General features: G+C 40.0%; 1 protein-coding gene across 1 annotated transcript; it reads right to left on the reverse strand.

Moving 5' to 3' along the window:
• Window positions 1–1,785: 1,785 nt before the first annotated feature.
• Window positions 1,786–2,226, reverse strand: LOC138886178 (uncharacterized). Its single transcript, XM_070167218.1, has one exon. The coding sequence runs from the start codon at window positions 2,224–2,226 to the stop codon at window positions 1,786–1,788; it is 441 nt and encodes a 146-aa protein (XP_070023319.1).
• Window positions 2,227–23,948: the final 21,722 nt, after the last annotated feature.

Here is a 23,948-nt window from a genome sequence, read left to right on the forward strand (position 1 = left end):
TGGAACACCAAATGCGGACTTGGCAGGGTTAAGCTTGAGGTTGTACCTGCGAAGCCTCTGGAAAAATTTCCTCAAATCTTTGACGTGGTCAACCTGCTGCTTCGACTTTATGATTACATCATCTACATATACCTCAATCTCCTTGTGTATCATATCATGGAACACAGTAGTCATTACCCTCGTGTAAGTTTCCCCAGCATTTTTCAAACCAAATGGCATTACTCGGTAATAATAAGTTCCCCATGGCGTGATGAATACCGTCTTTTCCGTATCTTCTTCATCCATTAAAATCTGATGATACCCTGCATAGCAATCCACAAAAGATCCAATCACGCTTGGCGCAATTATTGATCAAACTGTGGATGTTGGGTAATGGGAAATTATCCTTTGGACTTGCTTTGCTGGGATTGCGGTAATCAATACATACTCTGATCTTGCCATCCTTCTTTGGTACTGACACAACATTAGCTAACCAAACGGGATATCGTGTGACCCGAATGACCTTTGCGTCCAACTGCTTAGTGATTTCTTCCTTAATCTTCACACTCGTATCAGTTTTGAACTTTCTCAATTTTTGCTTGACGTGAGGGAATGTCGGTTCAGTGGCTAACTTGTGGACCACTAAATCAGTGCTTAAACCCGGCATGTCATCGTATGACCATGCAAAAATATCTTTGTATTCAATTAGGGCTTTGATCATCTCTTCCCTGATCTTTGGTTCAAGGTGGACGCTTATTTTAGTCTTTCTGATATTATCTGCGTCCCCTAAATTGATGGCTTCTGTATCATTCAGGTTGGGTTTGGGTTTTCCTTCAAAGTGATTTAATTCCTTGCTAATTTCTTCAAAGGCCTATTCCTCATCATATTCTGATTCGTCATCACACTCTACTTCTTGAATTATTTTTTCAGAATCAGATTTATTTTTAAGATTGGGCTGATGATTCCTCACACATGCCATGTCATTAGAACCAGCATAAAAAGAACTGTACAGAAAAGAAAAGAAAAACAAAAGGAAAACTATCAGGAATGGTGAAGAAAAGGAAATTGCATTTCATTTAATAATAGAAGATAACAAGGTTTGCATACTCAAACAGATTGAAAGATAAAAATCTGGATTACAACCCTGGAATAACCCAGACAAACTGAAGGAACATCAAAATAAACTACCAAAACTCCTTTCGAGTGGGGAGGAGTGGATTTCCAATTATTAAGCTTTGTTTTTGGCCCGACGAATTGAATTTCTGCGTTGCTAGAACCTTCACTACTTTCCACCATGTTCACACCGTTGAACAACTTCTCAAATATTTCAATTAAATCTTTATCAAGATCAATCACAAGACTGGGAATTGTTGTTATTGGTTGTTTTCTGGTACCGAACTTGACAAATGATCTGGAGAGACGTGGGACTGGCTTTGAAAGGACCCATGCCCTCTGTTTTAACTTTCTAGCTCTTCTTATGTCTGCGACAGTGGGCTTGAATCCCAGACCAAATGTTCCCAAGTTTTCAGGAAGAGACACCGGCTATATGATGCCTTGCAAAGATGAGCCCAAACCTTTACCAAGTACAAAACCATTCTTCAACATCTCATAGGCCACCATGACTGATCCAGCGGTTATCTTCGGATTTGGAATGTATTTCCCCTCTAGAACTTTCTCTACCAACATCGTGTCAAAAACCTGGTAGACCCACGGTCCCTTGTCATCTTCCACTTCAATGAACGGTAAAAGGGCATTGCTATGAGCGCATAAACTGTCTTCGCCATGCACAACTATTTCTTGTCTATCCTATTCAAATTTGGCCACCTGGTGTAGTGTTGATGAGACTGCTTTAGCGATGTGAATCCACGGTCTACCTAATAGCAGATTGTAGGAAACAGCTATATCCAGCACCTGGAATTCCATTGTGAACTCAACTGGCCCTATCGTCAGCTCTAGCATTATATCCCCAACTGAATATTTGCCTCCGCCATCAAATCCCCGGACACAGATACTGTTCTTATGAATCCTCTCATCTTCTACTTTCAACTTACTCAGAGTGGAGAGAGGGCAGATGTTCACACTGGAACCATTATCGACCAATACCTGGGTAACCATGGAGTTCTCACATTTCACCGTAAGGTAAAGGGCTCTGTTATGCTCAGTACCCTCTATGGGCAATTCATCATCGGAAAAAGTGACTCTGTTCACTTCAAAGATCTTGTTGGCTATCTTTTCCAAATGGTTCATGGTGATTTATCGGGAACGTGAGCCTCATTCAAGATTTTCATTAAAGCTTGACGGTGCTCGTCTGAGTGGATTAACAATGACAATAGTGAAATTTGAGCATGCGTCTTCCTTAATTGTTCCACGATAGAATAGTCCTGCACCTTCAATATTCCTCAAAAATTCCTCTGCCACTTCTTCAGTTACAGCTTTCTTTACCAGCACTGGGTTATCTTTTGAGATCTTAGCTTTTCTCAACTCCTCGGGGGCAAAACATCTTCCCGAGCGAGTCAAACCCTGGGTTTTGCAAACTTCTTCTTTGATTTCTTTCCCTTTGTAAGTCACTGTCACCCGTTCGTAATTCCATGGAATAGCCCTGCTATTGACTATTGGTAACTGGGTTACGGCTTGATAATGACATCATCTGTAAGGGCGAACTTCAAGATTACAACAGGTTTGCTTGCCACTCCTGGCACAACCACTTTCATCCTTTCTTGCTTTGCTGCAACATCACTCGAAGACCCCTTCTTAACTATTACAGATGGTTCACTACTCCTTTCGCTTGACTTGAGCACTAATTTCTCACTTGTTGATTGTTCAACTGTCTTGACCCCACTGGACTGAATCATCATGACGGTCTATGACGACTTCCTGGGCTCCCCTCCCTCATGCACTATTTCAATCATATTTGCCTCCTGATGGGCTGACATCGGATTCCGGTTGATATTGGGCGCCTCGAGAGCTTAAACTTCAATCCGATTGGTATTAATAAGCTCCTGGATAGCACTTTTTAAGTGCCAGCATTTCTCTGTGTCATGACCTGAAGTACCAAAACAATACTCATAGCTTATGGAATAATCAAGATTTTTTTGGGGAGGATTTGGCAATTTGGACTGTATCGGCCTCAGCATGTCCAGTTGTCTTAGCCTATGGAATAAACCGGTATATGACTCTCCCAATGGAGTAAATGTTTTCTTTTTCTGTAACCTTTCATCCTTAAATGCTTAATTAGGCCGGAAACTTGGTCCAGGAGGGTTTCGGTAGGCTCGTGGGGGTGGATAAGTGTTTTGGGGAATGGGCGCACGCCATTGCGCGTGGGTGGGAGGTTGGTTGTATGTTTGGGCATGGTGGAAATAAAAATGAGGTTTTGGTGGGGGTAGTAGTGTTGGGGTGGATTATATGGGCTGTGAGGGTAACTTTGGTAGTGGGGTCGAGGCTGATTATAGTGGTGAGATGAGCCTATGGGTCCGAACCAAGTTCCTGAATCAACCATTGCTGCGTCCTCTCTCTTCTTTTTCCCAATTCCTCCTATGCCACCCTGAATAGCCTGAGTGGTAACCTTAATAGCCGAATAGCTCATGATTTTATTCGACTTAAGCCCCTATTCTACCATACCTCCCATTTTCACTACTTCATTGAAGGATTTTCCTATAGCTAAGACCAGATGGCCATAGTAAGTAGGTTCTAAGGCCTGTAGGAAATAATCCACCATCTCACTTTCTTTCATTGGAGGGTCTACTCTTGCTTCCTGCTCTCTCCATCGGAAACCATACTCTCTGAAACTTTCACTGTGCTTTTTCTCCAGTTTTGTCAAGGACAGTTGATCTGGAACGATCTCAAGATTGTATTGGAAGTGACAAGCGAATGTTTGCGCCAGATCATCCCATGTATACCACCTTCCGTGATCCTGCCGGGTGTACCACTCCAGCGCCGATCCACTCAGACTTTGACTGAAATATGCCATAAGCAATTCATCTTTTCCTCCAGCTCCCCTCATCTTGCTTCAAAAACCTCTCAAGTGTGCTACTGGATCACCGTGCCCATCGTACAAATCAAACTTGGGCATCTTAAACCCTACCGATAATTGCACATTTGGAAACAGACACAGGTCTTTGTAAGCCACACTTACTTGACCTCCTAACCCCCGCATGTCTCTGAATGATTGTTCTAAGCTTTTAACTTTTTTGAACATCTCCTCCTGTTCGGGATTTTTGGATGGTTTTTCAGCTTCCGCAGGGAGATCAAAACGAGGAGTATAAACTTCTGAAGCTTTGAAAGTGGGCTCTGGGGGGTAGTATTGGTTATCCTGGGCTTGGAACATAGGCTCACTGGAAGATTGGTGTAGTGTAGCAGATGGGGATGCTACGAAGATAGGAGTGATTGGGGGAGGAGGATATGGAACTGGTTTGGGTGGTGGAGCTTGTGGGGTTTGGGAGGTGGTGCCTTGGTAGTGATGGTAAATAAGAAATCCTGCAGATGAATCAATAGTAGGATGTTCCTGGGTTTGAGTCAATGGCGGGATGAAAGCATGGTTGGCATGGTAAGCTGGTGGTGGTTGCCCTTTTGCCCAGGCCTGGTACATTTTGGCCATCTGCTGCTTCAATTTATACATCTCTTCTTTCATCGAATTAACATCCAATTCTTCCACCTCTCTTGAAGGATCAATGCTACTCGCATCAAGTTCTTGGTTAGACATGATCAATTCGCCTTTGGACCTGGTGTTGTATGGATGGGTTGCCAGAATGCTCAACAAACTAACCACCTGCCTTATTTCTGGAGCATCAACAACAAACTCGTTAGTGATTAGAGCTTAACAGATTGGTAACCGCATATTTGTGGAATGTAATGCACCTAAGTAATTAATCATTTCTATCATGTATTTGCTCGATTACTTGTGTCATCCCGGCTTTTCCTTATTTCCATGTGCAACTTCCCTTTTTCTCTTTTTTTTTCTTTTTTTTTCATTCTTGTCTTTCTTTGTTTGACTTCTCTTTGTTTTTTTATTCTCTCATTTCCCTTTCTTATTTTGTTTCGTTCTCACGGTTTCTTATTTTCTTTCTCTTTTATTTTGGTTATGGTAGAATCCTATGGAGATTGTCTACGTATCATGACCCCGCATGAATCAGACCGAGCGTAGTTCTAGGGTATAAGTGTAAGAAAAAGTAATAAAACATTTTTGGGATTTTCAAAAAGCAAATACTTTGATTATAACAACTCAAAAACTAACAAACTCAAAAGAAACTAACAGACTCTAACAGAAAGAAAATACAGACCCAAGTAAAAAAATCACGAATACATTAATGCCTCAAATGCTCCTGGGGCCCGCGGGACATCATTCGGTCTCGCCACGGGCCTATATGCAAGATCCCTTTGAAGCCTCTCCAAGTCACTTATTATCTGTCGGACAAATGTCATCACTGCCGCGAAGAAAGTGGTGCGAGTCATATCCTCACATTCTTGGCATTTCACAATAATGTAGTCGGCGATGACTTTGACCCACTCTCGGATTTTACCCTTTTCCTGAAGCAGACGCCCGACCTATTGATTCCGGGCTTCTAACACCTGAGTGTCGTGGAGATGTTGATTTTGCAACTGTTGCATTCCTTCCTCCATCTGAGCCATCAAATCATAACAGTGTTTTCTATCAGCTTTGAAGTCCTTGGCTTGCTTGGCTGCTTCATTCTCGAGGGTAGTCATTTTTCTCTTCAGGATGGTGATTGTCCCTTCATACTTTCTTTTCATTTGCTGCACAAACTTTGCCTGCTCTACCGCCTTCTTTGCCCATTGTGCCCGGACTTTGTCTAGGTTGGCCTCAGACTTTTCCAGGTCATCTTGACACTCAAGGGCTTTTTTTTTCAGACCGGTTATAAGCCTTTCATCCGCTCGGCTTCTTTTCGGGTTTCTAGCAGCTATTTTCATCTTCCGGATTTGAGCTTTGAGACTTTCATTTTCATGAGTTAGTTTTTTCTTTTCTCCCTCATCTGCGGCGGCTTGCAAACCATTTTCAAACTGAAGGTCCAACACTTGCCTTTCCAACTTGCTTATGGTAGCCCTGTACTCGTTTTCTTTGGTCCACCAGTCCCATTGCACCTGTGCTCCGTCAGTGAACTGTGGGACATGGGGTCTTTTTGTGGGCCTTTCAGGCTCCTGATGAACTCGAGATCTTTTACCATACCAAACATGGTAACCAGGCTCCCACTCACCTCTAGATAGATCTCGTATTTGAGTTTTAGGCTCTAAGAATCTGCACTAATGCCAAATCCGACGCACTTTTTCTTCTGGAAAGGCAGTTTTTGGTTCTAACTCAATGACCTGCAAACTCAAATATTCATCGTGTGGGATGGTCTGGTATCGGTCTAACTGATGCAAGACTCTATGCGGAGCATAAGGCTGGATACTCCGAAGACCCATCAATAGCAGGAAACACACCTCAGCCGACATATAAATTACTTCACTGACTGAGAGCCACCCGAACGTCCATTCGATCTTGTTTGCAGTCAAGGATCTCAAGTGGGTGTGCCGTGCTTTTGTACCTTTCGGGAACTCATAGCCCTCTACCCGCTTTTCCTGTTTTTCAATGCACTCGATGCCAGTCATACCACAATTCAAGTATCCGGGACGGTGACAAAGGTGTTCCTCCATCCATAATTGTAACAGCATATTGCACCCTTCAAAGAACTTTCCCCCTTCTCGGCAAAGGGTCAGAGCTCGGTAAATTTCTGCCAAGATCAGCGGCATTATAGTCCCATTTGCCTTTTTCATCATAAAGTCAGCTATCCCCACGAACCCCAACTCTATATTCCCATCTTTTCTGGGGCAAACCAAAATACCCAGGAACACCGTTATAAAAGCTAATCCTCTCCAAGATTCCCACTTGTCTTGGTTTTCTGCATGAGTAAGACCGGTATCTGGCATCTCGAAGCCACGGGGATTCCCGTAACGTCGGTACAGGAAAAAGAAGGTACAAAATCCTTTGGCTAAATTTCCATCTCAGATGTCCCGAGTGATGCTTAACAGGTTCAAAAATTTGTGAGGGGTTACTGCTCTAGGTTCCACTGGGTATTGATTTCTAAGATTCCCGTCGAAACCGGTGTAGCCTGCTATCTTTTCCAGTGTAGGAGTTAACTTGAAATCAGCAAAGTGGAATGCATTATGTGTTAGGTCCCAAAATGGTATCAAGGCCTCAATTATGTCCTTTCTCTGCTTAACCTTCAAGAGCCCGATAAGACAACCCAACGCTTTTGTCACAACCTTCCTGCTGTCGTCCCTCAAATCATGCCACCACATATGTAGCTCCAAAGGATCTCTTTACGGACTGAGAAAGGTTCATTTTGAATTGTGCTCATCCTGCACATTTATTAAGGTGATTTCAATTAAAAGAAAACTACGACTCATTTTGACTCAAGAAAAATGACCATTTTTCAAAATTTTCACAAAAATATCTGGCTTTGCCGATACGGCCTTTCAGCACTCCGGAAACGAAGATTTTAAGCCTGTGTCGGCTAACTGCCAAAACCTTGAAAAATGACTAAAGGCGGCTATTCTTGCAAAAATAGCCTTCCGACGCCCTTTTGAGGGACATTCGACTATTTTTGACAAGAGTGACATCACCTTACTTATTTGCAATAAAAATAAATTTTTTGTTCTGTTTGGGCTATTTTTGCAAAAAGGAAGTTGGACCCGATGGGGGCTGCCTACGTATCTCACACCCAGTGAGAATCAAACTGGCGTAGTTCGGGCAAATAAAACAAAACCAACTATTTTTAAAAACAAAACCTCTTTTGTTTTTCCTTTTTTTTCATTTCATTTTTCTCAAAAAATTCGGCAAGGTTTCAACACTATTTGAACATTAGGGTTTTCAAAATAGGTGACGAACTCACTTAACCCTCACATTGCTATTCTTTTTTTTTTCAACCTTCTCCCATTATTTATAAGTCGATCAGCATGCAAATACGAAGTAAATAAATGCACAAGTAGCAAGTAAGATGCATCAGGATGGTCCTTTTCATTTCGGGTACACCTGTCCTAGATAGACCCAACCCCTATGTTGAGTCTCCAAAGTCAAATGCACGTGATGCAAACAAACGTTCCTACTAGGGATCCGACATGAGGCTTTGTTATACTAGGTTTAAAACCTGGGTTTATTGTTCTAGACCTGGCTTACCCGAGCGGACAACTCGAGACGGGGGGGGGGGCAGCGTACCGGGAATACAGAAGCTTCACCAGCTTTGCAACTTATCCAAACCTCATTCTAAATTTGGGATATGACTCTAATAGAATAGAAATCACACGAAGTGCACACTCCTCCATGATTTAGAAGACTCAGAGAGTAGATGAGTTTCATAGCAGTTTATATACAGTTCATAGAATACCAAAGTGGTAAAAGCAACATTTAGCACATTAGGCCCAAACATGTAACAAAATCAGATAATAAATAAATCCAACTATAACAATTCATCTAAGCTCGAATTCTGAATCCTGAACCAGAGATTCTGGGTTCGTTCCCCAGCAGAGTCGCCAGAGCTGTCACACCTCCCTTTTTACCTACCACGGAAAGGGTATAAGGGAGTTTTTTTTCCAACTTAAAGTGACAATCGAAATGAGATTATTTATCTAAGAATCAGAGTCGCCACTTGGGATAATTTATGGTGTCCCAAGTCACCGGTTCAAATCCCAAATTGAGGAAAAATTTGACTCTGTATTACAATCCGCGAACCAGAAATCCGGGTAAGGTATTCTGCTAACCCGGGAGAAGGTGTTAGGCATTCCTGAATTTCGTGATTTTAGCACGGTCGCTCAACTGTTATTATTGGCCTATTTATCTGATTTTTAGAACACTTTCAAACCTATGTGCGTTTTTACCTACTTTGGATCATTCCACATGAAATGCACCCACGATCCATGAAATATTTTGTTTAATGTTGTTAGGATTTGGATTTGGGTCACATGAAATGCACACCCGACAATTTAGGAAGGTAAGTTATTAAAGTAACGTGCCTAAAGCAACTACGCATTTGCAACTTTGCGAGGGCCATGAAAATTGCTAAATGGCGCGCCTTGAATTCTAAGGATCAACACAAGATTAATTAAATGAGGACCATGCAATGGTCATTTTTGTTGGGCATGGCGCACCTCAGTTCTAAATTAAATAGGCATTCAAACTAAGCTTTAGAGGGCCATAAGCTCTTTTGCGTTATTTAGTATGGCTAACCTCATTCTAAAAAATACTAATTGTTTAAAGAAAACTGCAGGATTCCTAATTACTTAAATATTGCCTAATAGATTTGTTGAAGGCCAAAAGAAAGTACTACTTTATTTTAAAGAAAAACTCAAGCCCAATCAACGAGCCCAGTTCGTATGGGTCATGTGCAAATAGAATATTCTGAGATACACATGTCGAACCTCCACAACAATTGAAAGCAGTCAGATTTGTAACGTGCCAAATTAATATTAAACCATTGCAAGCTTTGGGGCTCGAAGTAGGCCTGTCATGATGATGGTTGACAAAACCAAAACAACTCAAAGCTGTGCATTCGTACTTGAGAATTCTTTCGCCACTTGGGCTGGCTTTAAGCCAAGATTTTACAAACTAATAATTAATTTAGATTAAAAGCTAAGTGGGATTAAACCTACAATTATTCCTGACTCTTAGCTAAGGGACACAAATTGCTTAATTAACTTCCATTTTTACAATTGTCTTAACATAGAATAATTGACCAAATATTCCCAAATCAAACCATCACTAATCCATTATGGCTCATGGGTAAACATGCTGGAACTATGGACATCAGTCCTTTAAATAACTTCACAAGAACAGTCATACAAATTTTAAATTCATTCAAATATTGGCTTAATCCATGTACATGATAAATGGAGACTTGTAAAGGGGCCTAATGAACAAACATGATCTCAAACCTTAGGCTCATGGGCAAAAATGCTTATAAAACAACATCAATACACGTACAAGCCAAACACCTAACATTTTAGTGGATTCAGATAAACATTAGAACCAAAACCTTACTAATTTTTGACAGAAACTTAAGCAAAAAATTTGTGATCCAGAGCACAAATCAAAATAAACTGAATAATTGAGGCCTACAGTTCATTTGCCATACAAACAATTCACAAACCTGCTCATACACCTTCTAAACATGTTATTTAATGTTGAAACTAAACAATTGGCTAAAACACAAACTCCATTTTATAATACCAGTACTAGCTCGTTTAACATCTACCATTACCAATCTACTACATGGTATTTAAACAGTAAGAAAAAAACAAAGAGAAACTATGGCAAATACAGCCTATATTCCATCGGATTCCACTTGATTCTCATAACCAACATTCAATCAGTATTTCTGGACTAAGGAAATACCTGTAAATGAAAGTAAAGGGGATAAAATCAGCAGTAGCGACAAAAGTATCTAGCAGCAGAAAGAAACCACAGAAAAAAATAGCTTTAAACCAAAGACTGATGCTCAAAAATCAAAAAATCCACAACCAAAACTTCAAACCAAGCTTTTAAACCACCAGATTCAAATTATTTGAGCCCAGATAAGTTAGAAACTATTTCAGGAATTAGAAACTGAAGAAATCACAGAACGAATTCAATCAAATAGTGAAAAGCAGCCGTTTGTATTTTTGGATTTTTATCTCCTAGATCTCTCTCTTATTCTGTCCTCCCTCTTAAACTTCTATATCTCTGTTTCTTTTTCTTTGGACTCTATATTCTGTCCCTTCTCCTTCAGCCTTTTCCTAAGCAAGTTTTATATAGGATCTCTTAAGGCGGCCTAAAATCAATTCCCTATTCACAAATGCCCCTTCCCCAATTTCTTAATTGATTCCACTAAATTCTTTGCTCTTTATTTTATTCAATAATGCACTCCTAAACCCTACCACTATTAGAAGCTTCTTAATTAGTTAGGTAAGGTTCACACAACCTAAATAATCCCCAAGCTACCCTTACAACCCCTGTTAATTACTCAAACCTAACAAACGAGTCAAATTGCCCCAAAGTCCTTGAGCTACTGTCTGTGATCCAAACCAATTTATGCCATCATATGGAAGGTAGAAAACAAAATTTACTACTTAAATGGATTCAACATACGACTGATTAATAACAACTACTATATGACTGATTAATATCAACAAACAAACATGAAATTAGTTAGGTTATTAAAACAAACGACCTAATTAGATGAACTAAGTCAGCAGACCAATAAGAATCATAGAACAACTTTCACAAAAAGAAACAAAGGGGACAACAAGCATAGAACAGTTTGAACTCAACAGATTGGTCAAGTTTTCAAAGGGAGTAAAAACAAATCTAACTAAAGAAAGGGAGAGGAAAAAGGAGATGAAATGGATTAAAAGAATGAAAACACTTACCATTTCAGAAATCAACAACCTGCTGTAGACCTTAATTTAACGAGACTGATGTTACACATTTGTTCTTTGTCAAGAACAACTGAGCAACATCAGCCTTCGTCGAATCTAATCTTCAAAACTTTGACAGAAACATCATCATATGACCATGCATGCCACTAGGTTTTATTGAGAACAATCTTAGATTTTTAGGGCTCGACCTCGGATTTAAGATTCGAGAGATTCTGGCAATATTTGAGGGAAAACAATAATGGATTTGGTACGAGGGAGATATGGGGGTTAGGTGGTGTTTATTTGGGGTCGATTGGGTAAGTTAGGGTTTAAGGGTCTGACCTTCGATCCCATATTCGAAGAGTTTGACTATGATTCGAAGGTAATGGGTTGAGGATTCGGAACGGGGAGATGAAGGAGAGTCGATGGTGTGAATTTGGGGTTGTTTGGTGGTTGGCCGCCGCCATAGGCGATTTCCGGCAGGCGGTCAACGGTGGTTTGAGACAGCGATTTTGGATGGTCTCTGGAGAGAGATCAGAGACGATGAGGGGGGGGGGGTTCTGAGGGGGTAAGGGGTTTGAGGTTTTGAGTATATTAAATTGATGATTTAATTAGGGCAGTTAGATGATTGGAATCCAACAGCTCTGATTAAATCATTAATGGAAAACAGGGTTGTTTTGTTTCACTGGGGGGAACCGATTTGGTTCTGGATCAGGTCGGGGTTTGGGAAATGGGCGAGAATCTGGACCGTTTGATCAAACTAATTCAACGGTCCAGATTAAAATGCCTGAAATAGCATCGTTTGGATTAAGCTGGAGACGGACCGGTTATTGGGGCTGGTCTGAGCCGGTTTCGGTTGGGTTTTGGGGACAATTGTCAAGTTTGCCCGAAATGCAGCCTTTTCTATTTCCTTTTATTTTCATTTCTTTTCCTTTCCCAATTTCTTTTAAATTAAACTAAAATAAAAACCTAAATTAATTCCTAATCCAAATTATCTAATTATTTTAATTAACTCTAAATTATGACTACCACAACTAAGTTAAGTACCAAATTAAAGGGAGAATTACCAAAAAATCAAAAATTAAAAAGCAACAATAAACTTTTTTTTTTGTGATTTTTTATTTTTGTAAAGCTACTTAATTAATTCTTAAAAATGCAAAGTTAAATCCTAAATGCAAAAAATGCAACATATTTTTTTATTTTTAAATAATTTAAATAAAATAAATATGCACAGACAAATGCAGACAATAACAGAAAATGCCACAAAAAATCCGCAAAATTGCGAACAATGGAAAAAATTATTTTCTTTTTGAATTTATGGGAATAATTCATATAGGGCAAAAATCACATGCTCACACTATGTTATGCACACTTTGTGGTCGTTTAGGTCACAACAAGAATCTATGCACCCAAACACACTCTCCTACAGCCTCCACCACCAACTCACCCATTATCACAACTACTCAAAAAGCCACAATGTCCACACCAAACAACAACACCATTGCTTCACAAACCTCGTCCACATTACATGCATCTACTGCAAACGAATGGAAAATAGTCACTTTCCTCACAAGGTCAAAAAGTAGAAGTCCATTACGTGGAAAAGGATTTCTATCAACATGCTCAAATTCACCACTAGAATCTAGCCACCCCCTCGCAATGTCAAGACAGCTGGGCCACTAGAGATTGATCACATGGGCCCTATAGGTAAGATCTCTAACGAATCACTCCCAATCCCTACTCCCACTACTAAAGGAAAAGACATGCATACCCCCCAAAATTCTTTAATAATGAAACATTACTCCTAATTGAGAAAAATACGGATATTACTATGATTGACTCAGTCACAACTCAAACCGGCCAACGTTAACCATTTCCCAGCCTACCCTAATATCTCCTAATTCAGATCAAATCACCCAAAGCCCAACCCAAATGACCATAGGCATGCCTACTCATTACAAAGGCCACCAAGCATCCAATTCTCCTTCCACGTCAACCCAATCCCATACACCCTCAAGCCACGTGGATAAGCCTACAGACGTGGAAGCAACCTCATCCTCTTCGTCTGAACTAGCCCCAACCTCAATTTCTACACAATCCAATAAGCAAACCCATGATGGACCTAATAAATCTACTCTCCCAAGCCCACAACCAACTCAACAACCTATTTCTACCCCACATACTCTTCACTCAGCCCAACACCTATCACCCACGCCACATGCATCACCTCCCTGTGACATTACCCCTCCCAGCAACATATCATCAATTACACCATCTAATCAACCGTACCCCTGACCACTCCAATAAACCCTAAGCCTGGAAACATCCCATTAATCACAACACCAAATATTTCTCCTCCTACTACACGCAAAACTCCTCAAATAACTACCCAACACCAAAATGAATCATCTACCATTAAACCTACAACACAGGAGAACACTCTCCTACTCCAGCACACCCCTCCTCAACCATCCCATAACCATGAATCGCAACACCAACCTTCCTTGGAAAAACCCATCTCGACACCTACCACCGCTTTACATCACTCACACACAAGCTTACCCTTAATCATGGCTAAAAATGAGTCAGCAGGAACATGCACTCACATTCACGATGAAGGTGGAAGGCTAGGAAGTGATACTCATGCTCCAGAACCCAGCAGACATTGCACAAATAGACTGAAGGAATGAATATGGGGGTGAAACTCTACAACCCGTATCTATGGGCCATGCATCCCCCCTCATCCATGCAACACTTTCAGACACACACCCCACTCCCCCACTATACTACAATCAAACAGCTCCCATGGAGCTACCATTTTATCCACCACAAGTTCCACCTCACTCATTGGTCCTATGGATACAACAAAGGTCAACCTTATATATCCCCACCCCATTGCATGCATAGGCAACACCCTATCAACCCACCCCAGTGCATCCACCACTAGCCACTCCCAACGCACTCCTAGAGCAACTCGAGGTGGCAACAACAATGGCAGACATACGGGAAACTCAGCCAATCTCGTGCTTCCTCAACAACAATAAATACTACGACCTCAAAGAACAATATGCAAGAAAGGTGATCATCATGTGCCCGCCAGAACTCCAAAGCTGCTCACTCAATCTTCGTCCAACAAAAAACCCAGAGGTAGAAAAGTATGGGCTAGTATTGATCCCCTCATTAGTGGGAACAACATTTCCCCAAGTGGAGACACCACATACTCCACCACCCTCACCCCCCACAGTAATCAAATGCAGTTTATCTTATGGAATTGTCGTAGAGCTCAGTCACAAGATTTCAAGAGAAACTTTCGTTCATTACTCAACTATCACTAACCTGCCCTAGTGGCCCTACTGGAAACTCATCTCCAATGCCATACTCACTTGAAGGAAGAGTTTGGGTTTACAAACATGGAACAAGCACTAACACAAGGGCACTCAGGGGGTATCACATTACTATGGCATAAAGAACTGCTTCAACTGGATCAAATAGAGGTGACCCCATAAGCTATACACTCTATTGTTCAGGTACCTCCTAACCCTACTACTTGGTTATTTTCGGCCATATATGCAAAAAATAACTTGCATGCAAGTACTTTATTATGGGCTCATTTAATGACCATGCATGATAACATCCATATGTCTTGGTTAATCGGGGGTGATTTTAATGAAATAACTCGTGAAATGAAAAATTTAGGGGTAACCCTATAAATAACTTAAGATGTGACCAAGTCATCCAATTTCTTGACTATTGTAATTTATTAGACTTGGGCTTTATAGGGAGTAGATATACCTGGACAAACAAAAGATGCCTAGCTAATAGAATTTTTGAACGATTAGATAGATTTGTTTGTAATTATGAATGGCTTAACCTCTTTCCTAAAGCTAGTGTACAACACCTTCCACGAACACATTCGGACCACTGTTCGTTACTCATTCAATTGAACCAAAAATTTCCACGTAAAAAAATCTTTCGATTTGAAACCATTTGGTCATCCCACATGTACTTCCCTTCTCTTATTACCAATCATTGGACTCCTAATAAACATTTGATGCAAGCAATTACTGATTTCACTGAAGATATCCAAAATTGGAATTAACACACTTTTGGAAACATTTTTAAAAAAGAGAAAAACTAATTGGCTCGTCTTAATGGGCTTCAATCATCCCCTAGTTATCCCACTAGTCATTTCCTCCAACTATTAGAAAGGGACCTCACAGATGAATTTAATCAACTGCTTAGAATGGAAGAGGATTTTTGGAGATTAAAATCAAGAAGTAACTGGCTTCAACAAGGGGATGCCAATACTAAGTTTTTTCATCTCACAACCCTCCAACGACGGAGGAGGAATATGATCACAACACTTAAAGATCTAGGAGGTAATTGAAATACAGAATAACTACTAGTAAATACTTTAATCACTACTTATTACAACACTTTATTCATCACTTTACATGACCAATCCTACATTAAACAACCTAACCACCATTTTCATACTCTAACTGCCATGGATCATACCTTCTTGACACGCCCAGTAACCACTCAGGAAATACATCATGCCATTCGTTCGTTCCAACCCCTTAAAGCTCTAGGTCCAGATGGTTTACACCCATTTTTTTACCAAACATATTGGCCTCAAGTTTCCCAATCAGAAGCCTCCTTTTGTAATGAGGTATTTACTACTTACTAAATACCTAATCAAATTAATAAAACATACATATGCCTTATTCCTATGGTCAAACACCCCTCACTGATCACTCAATATCGCCGAATAGGGCTTTGCAATACTATCTATAAAATAATCACTAAAATAATTGTGCATCGCATTAAACCTTTCATAAATACAATAATAAGTCTGGAGCAATCTGCTTTTTTAAAAGGGCGTCGATCCTCGGATAATGCCATAATCATTCAACAAATACTCAATTACTTCCATAAGAAGAAAGGTGAAATAACAAATTTTTTGATTAAACTTGACCTCGAAAAAGCCTTTGACAATGACAAGATGGAATGTGGCTTCATTTAAGAAACATTACACTTCTTTAATTTCCCTCATAAAATCATTTCCTTAATTATATTTTGTATCACCACCTCCTCTATTTCAATTCTTATTAATGGTCACCCTTCACCTTTCTTCCTTCCATCGAGGGGAATCAAGCAAGAAGACCCGTTATCCCCCTACCTTTTCATCTTATGCATTATGCATGGAAAGACTCTCACGACAAATTCTCCAACTGGTGGATTATCAACAATGGAAATCAATTAAATTATCCAACAAAGGTTCCCAATTCTCACATCTACTATTTGCGGACGATATTACTTTTACCTCCAAAATAACCACATCTAGTGTCCACACAATTATTGATACCCTATCACTTTTTACTCAAAAGTCAGGGCAAAGTATCAATTTCACTAAATCAAGGATCTATTTCTCCAGTAATGCCACAATATTGGACAAATCATTTGTCCTAAGCTCCTTTAACATGAGGGAAGGTGTCTAGTTTGGTAAATATCGTGGCTTTCCCTTGTTTATTAATAAACAACATTTCGTGATTTTCAATATATCTTAGACAACTTCAAAGCTAAGTTGTCAGGATGGAAAATCAATATGCTTTCAATGGCGGGACGTACTACCTTAATAAAACCTACCTTAAACCCACAACCAAACTATGTGATGCAATACATAGAAATACCTACCCAAGTGGTCACCAGAATGAATCGCTATCAAAGAAATTTTCTTTGGGGCACCACTGAATGCAAAAAGAAAATTCACTTGATTAAATGGTCAGTAGTACAAAAACCTAAGCACCAAAGTGGTCTAGGTATACAAAACCTAGCTACTAAAAATAAGGCCCTACTAGGAAACTAAGCTTGGCGTCTTTTCAAATGTCCCACAACCCTGTGGGCATCTCTATTACTGAATGAGTATAAAAACATCACCAAAGGCTCTACCACATCTCTTACATGGAAAATATACAACTAGGATGGAATTTATGCCAAGTAGGTTTAGTATGGCATATTGCGAAAGGAACGCACACAAACATCTGGAACGAGCCATGACTTGGCCCTAATATTACGCTTAGAAATTCTATACAGGGACCACTACACTCTCATGAATTACATTCCACAGTCAGCCACCATATCATCAACACTCGAGTTGATATCACTTTATTATCCTTTGTCTTCCCAGAACACACCCTTTCATTGATTAAACAAATCCATATTCCAATTTAAACTAACCCCCACGCATTTGATCAGATCATTTGGGGGCTCACTATCAATAGACAATTCTCGATTAATTCATTATATCATGCTCTAGAAGAACCAAAAACAGCATATACAGACAATTGGATTTGGAAATTATATTTACCTCCAAAAATAATTCATTTTCTTTGGCTAATCCCACATCAAAGATTAGCCACAACTACTTACCTCCACCATATACATGTCACACAATCCAATACATGCAATCTTTGTCTTCAAACCAACGAAACAATTAACCACCTTCTATTCCAATGCCCTACCACAACCACTATATGGTCTCAATTAGGGATTGCCACTACTTTACATAATTGTGACATCCTCCTCTCAACACCCATCCAAATAATTCATCAGTTAATCAATCACTCTAAGATCCTCCCTTTCAACTTGCCATCACGCATCCTTATCCCACAGATCGTGTGACATATTTGGAAGCTCAGAAATCACTATCTCGTTAAAGACAATCACAACCCCCTCCTTCAACTCAGAATTTGCTAACACAAGCAGTAGAATACCACTACCTTATTCAACAAAATGCACAAGCACCAACACACACACACATATGTACATCAAATGGCATACACCACCTTTAGGTAAAATTAAATTAAATACCGATGGAGCAGCCAAAGACACTCCTAAAAAAGGTATAAGAGGAGTATTCCGCAACGCAATAGGACAATGTTTACTAGGCTTCATGGGTACCGGATCGATAGGTAACTCCACCTATATGGAATTAAATGTATTATTACAAGGCTTGAAATTATCTTGGCTTCATCAACTCATACCACTGGAAGTGAACGTGGATTCTACTAAGGTAATATCGATGCTTAACAAAAATAATTTACACTACTCATCCACTCTAATGGAATGCAGGTACTTAATCCAACAGCTAGGTAATCCTACGATTATTCACACATACAGGGAGCAAAACTACGTTGCACAAACCCTCGCTCAGAATGGCACCACTGTCAATGTACAAGACTACACAACGATCTTCACACATCCACCAGCATTTTTTCTACCACATCTTTTGGCAGATCAACAAGGCACTGCATACCCAAGATATGTGAAGATCACAAACCAAGACAACTTGTCCTACAGGCCACCCTTTTTGGAAAGTGATCACTCCAACGATCACCCTTTTGATTATGCTTTTTGTAATGTAGTGCAACAAGCTCCTTGTAATGTTACCGTTTAAATTAATATAATTTCATCTGTTGACCAAAAGAAGAGAATGGTAGGGGTACGGAAGATTCTGAATCACATCTATGGTTCTTTCCACCAACTTAGGGCCCTCGTTCCCCGATCCTTAGTGCAGTAAAAAGTTAACCACCTTTAGAATATTCCCAAAATTTTCAATCCATTATCATTTCTTATCTAAGAATCAGCTGTATATAAGTATAGAGCTTAATAAGTTCCTATATTATTAGCTAGTTGTAGCTAATAATAAGTTCCCATATTATTGTATTTAGTGGTTATTATCTAGTTTTAGCTACCATTTACTATATTACTTCTTATAGGTATGTTTTCAGGATTTTTAGAGTGTATTTGATGTATTTAAGTTACTATATTTATGAATACAGTGGCATTTATAGGCGTGAAATGGGGGATTATAGCTAGATAGATTATCGTATTCGACTTTATTCACGGCATGAAATAGGGGATTACAGCTAGATAGATTATTGTATTCAACTGTATTCGACTGTGTTCACGATATGTATTTGTGAATACAATAACGTAAATAGCGCAATTCATGGTGTATTCATCTGTTTTTAAACGGAAAGTGAATAAATTAACATAATAAACTCCTAATATAACTCAACAAATTCAGTTATACCACACAAAATTTGTATTTTCAGTTTTAACAAAGATTGTCAATCGAAAAATACCCCAAAAATATAGCAATCTTCAGAGATAATATGCTGAATATTTTTCCCAGCTGATAAATACCACAAAAACAGAGCAATTTGAATATATATATACATCAGAATACGTTAATTATATTAATTAAAAGAATAGATGAATACATTCATGGAATACAACGAGACAGTTAATACAATAAAATACATGGAATACAACGAGATACATTGAAATACAATGAAAAAAAGACAATGAATACAATAAAATACATAGAAATACAGCGAGATACATTGAAATATATTAACAGAATCTTCAAGTGGCCACAATTCTGAATCAAAACGCCACTGATCCTGATACTATAATACCCTCATGTGTGCTTCAATAACCTATTCTTTACAACTGAATTTGAATGGCGCTTATGGATTTGGACGGAAAACCCCAGATTGGGCCGAACCCTAGAACGACGAAGAGAAGAGGAAGACAGAGATTTATATAGAGTTTCGTTTTTCGTGATACAATGGGCTAAAGTTTTGGACTCAAAACGCCACTGTTCATCGGCTGGATCTGGCTGTTCAGAAATAACTTGTTGGCAAAGCTCATGGATCCATCTGCGGCAGCGCCGTCGATAGTAAGCCTAGCGGAGAAGTCGAAATCTTCGGAAAGAGAAGAAATTGAAGTGCAAATAACATTCTTCTTCACACTAGTAGTTGACAAAACGAAGTGCATAGGACTCGTCGGAGCACTGTAATAGAAGCCACTGTGTGGTTGGCCATGACCTGGACTTGAAGGAGCACTAACATACGGAGAGGAACATGAACTATCAATATTGTCAGAGAACATGCCGGACTCTACCGCAGAACCAGTTTCGGTTCCGATCTGTATTTCGGAGAATCGTGGTTTCGATCTATATTTTGGAGAATCGTGGTTGTATTCATGGAGAAAAGACTGGAGTTGAGAGAGAGAGAGAGAGAGAGAGAGAGAGAGAGAGAGAGAGAGAGAGAGGTGTCACAACCCAATTTCGTTATAGGCCATGATGGGGCCCAACACCGTTGTCAGGCAAGCCAACCCGAATATGTTAGTGAGTTCTCATTTTATTTTACCAAAACAACTCCAACATTTTCTTAACTTGAATTTAAAACAAGTGATAATTTGCAACTTAAACTAATAGATATACAACCCAAAAGAATAGGCTACCGATGTGTGTGCCAAGATCCGGTGTCACAAGTATATGGGCATCTAGTAGAATACACAAAAGAATAAATCTATCCTACTATCTGAAATAGAATAGACAGTCAAAAATAAAGAGAGACTCCATCATGATGCTGAACGACATAGGAAGGGAGTAGCTCATTGTGGAATCTCGGCCTACAATCAAGGATGCGCACCAGATGGGTAGCCAGATGTACTTGCCTCAGATCCTATACAATTAAGTACAGAAGCATAGTATGAGTACATAAACAACATGTACACAACAAGTACCCAGTCTAACCTCGAAGAAGTAGTGACTAGGGGTCGACTTGACACTTATTAAGGTCAATACCAATAATAATTAAAGATTACACTAACCATGGATAACATGGACATGATGGCAAGCTCAGAATTTAAAGAGAACAATATATCAGTTTCAGTCATATTTTATAATAGTTGCACTTCAAGGCATTTAACAGAGTAAGTCATGGATAGGATTGCACATAAATATCATGCGCACATTATGCCGAGGTCGTACAACCCGGGCCAACATAAAAGAAACTGCTAGAGGGTCAAAAGACGCGAACCATAGATGCATCTATTTCTACCGAGGCGATCGACCCGATCCATAAATATCAATTATTATCAAGAAGGCACATAAAGATACATTCATAGTCAAATAAATTCATACAAGTTCTCAAGTAAGTGCATATGTTCATATATATTTATTTTCAAACCCCAACATGTCCTAAGTGACCTCATTAACATGAAAGGATATAAACATTTGCAAGTATAACATGATATGAGTCCTAAACTACCGGGACAATTAGCATAATAGTAGCTACGCACGGACTCTCGTCACCACGTACGTACGTAGCCCCCACAAACAATCACATACATTTATTAGATTCACTTAGGTTTTATTTCCCTCTTACGAGGTTAGAAAGGAGACTCACCTCGCTCCAAAGCTTACTTCCAATATAAAGAACGTACTCAAACCCTCAATTTGGAACCAAACGATCCAAAACTAATTAGACGGGGTAAGAACTAGTTACTACAAGCTCAAGAGTTCGTATTCTAACTATTAAAGTAATTTCCCAACCCTAAACACAAGTTTCCTAAAATCCATCCCCGGGCCCACGTGCTCGAATTCCGGAAATATTTGAGGGAAGTCGTTATCCATAACCTAAGGATCAAGAATATATGATTTCTACTTCATTCCATAACAAATTTCGTGGTTAAGTCTTGTTTTTATCAAAACCCTAGGTTTTATAATAATTCCATGATTTTCACTAATCTTTATGTGTCAATCTACCCAAAACCAAAGTATTAAACTCACATTAAGTATAAATGACTTACCTCACAATGCTAGGTTGAAATGCCCTCTTTGGAAGCTCCCAAATCTCCCAACCAATGAAGGAAATGTGTCAAAAATGACACATTCCCGTATTAAATGAAGGTACTGCCTTTAGTGATTTCAGCACATGCGGTTAGGGGACCACATCTGCGGTCTTGCTTCTACAAGGAAACGTCCGCATCTGCAAAGCTAGGGTTGGCTGGCTGGGACCACTTCTGCGGTCTGGGGGCTGCTCCTACGGGTCCTCTTCTGCGGAAAGGGAGCCGCATCTGCGGTTCTTGCTCTCCTTTCCCTTAGCCGCACCTGCGAGGGCTCGACAACTTCTGCGGTCTCGCACTTGCGGCTGACCAATCGTAGGTGCGGTTATGACAGATACCTGGAGCTTCAGCTCCTTCCAAAGTTCTCCAACTTCACTCGGGCCTCGTCCGATTGACGCTCGGGGCCACCGGTCCCCGCCCGAACATACCGACAAGTTTAAAATCATAAAACGGACTCGCTCGAACCCTAGGAATGCCCAAAACAATGCTAAATCTAAAATCACCCCTAAAACCAGTTGAATCAAACTTATGAACTTCAAGTTCTTCAATTTACTTCCAATGCAACGAAACACACTTACACTACTCGGATTGACACCAAATTTTGCATGAAAGTCTTAAATGGCAATACAAAACTATTCCTGATCTCAGAACTCCGTTCAGACCTTGATAACACAAAACCCGCTCCAAACCAAATATTTAAGAACTTCAAAATCCTTAAGGAATCAACTTTCACTATTAGGCACCAAAACGCTCCCGGGTCATCTGAAACCTAATCCGGACATACGCCCAAGTCCAAAATCATTATACAAACCTATTGGAACCTTCAAATCTAGATTCTGAGGTCGTTTACTCAAAACGTTGACCGAAGTCAAACTTGGCCTTTTAAGCAACCTTAAGGAACCAAGTGTTTCGATTTCAACCCAAACTCTTCCAAATCCCGAATCAACCATTCCCGCAAGTCATAAATTAGTAAAAGCAAGTACGGGAAGTCTTATCTAGAGGAACAAGGTTTTAAAAAGCAAAATGGCCAGTCGGGTTGTTACATTCTCCACCTCTTAAACAAACGTTCGTCCTCGAAAAAGTTTAGATTCATACCTGAAGTGCCAAATAAGTGTGGATATCTTCTCCACATGTCCTCCTCGGACTCTCAGGTCGCCTCCTCGGCTGGTTGGCCCCTCCACTGGACCTTCACTGCATAAATCTTCTTGGATCTCAATTAGTGATCCTGCCTGTCAATAATGACAACTAGCTTCTCCTCTTAACCCAAACTCTCATCCAGCTGAATAGTATTGAAGTCTAACACATGGGACAAGTCGGCATGATACCTCCGAAGCATGGACATGTGAAAAACTGGATGAACTCCTGACAGGCTGGGAATAAAGCAAGCTCATAAGAAACCTCCCCAACTCGCCATAACACCTCAAATTGGCCTATAAACCTGGGGATCAACTTGCCCTTCCTCCCGAATCCCATAATACCCTTCATCGGCGAGACTTTCAAGAGAACCTTCTCACCGAACATAAATGATACATCACGCGCCTTCTGAACCGCGTAACTCTTCTGTCTAGATTGTGCTGTGTGAAGCCTTTCCCGAATCAACTTTACCTTTTCCAAGGTATCTTTCACCAAGTTTGTACTGTACAACTTAACTCACTAGGCTCAAACCACCTAATAGGAGAACGACATCGCCGACCATGTAAAGCCTCAAATGGAGCCATCTCGATGCTGGACTGATAACTGTTGTTGTAAGCAAATTCGGTCAAAGGCAAGAACTGATCCCACTGTCCTCCAAAGTCAATCACACATGCTCTAAGAATATCCTCCAAAATCTAAAGTGTCTGCTCCGACTGTCCATCGGTTTGAGGATGGAATGTTGTGCTGAGCTC

Source organism: Nicotiana sylvestris, chromosome 2, assembly GCF_000393655.2.
Source record: "Nicotiana sylvestris chromosome 2, ASM39365v2, whole genome shotgun sequence".
Classification (NCBI taxonomy): Eukaryota; Viridiplantae; Streptophyta; class Magnoliopsida; order Solanales; family Solanaceae; genus Nicotiana; species Nicotiana sylvestris.

Coding starts and splice junctions, on each gene's coding strand:
- LOC138886178 (XM_070167218.1), bottom strand. CDS start 2,226: ATGAACCATTTGGAAAAGATAGCCAACAAGATCTTTGAAGTGAACAGA.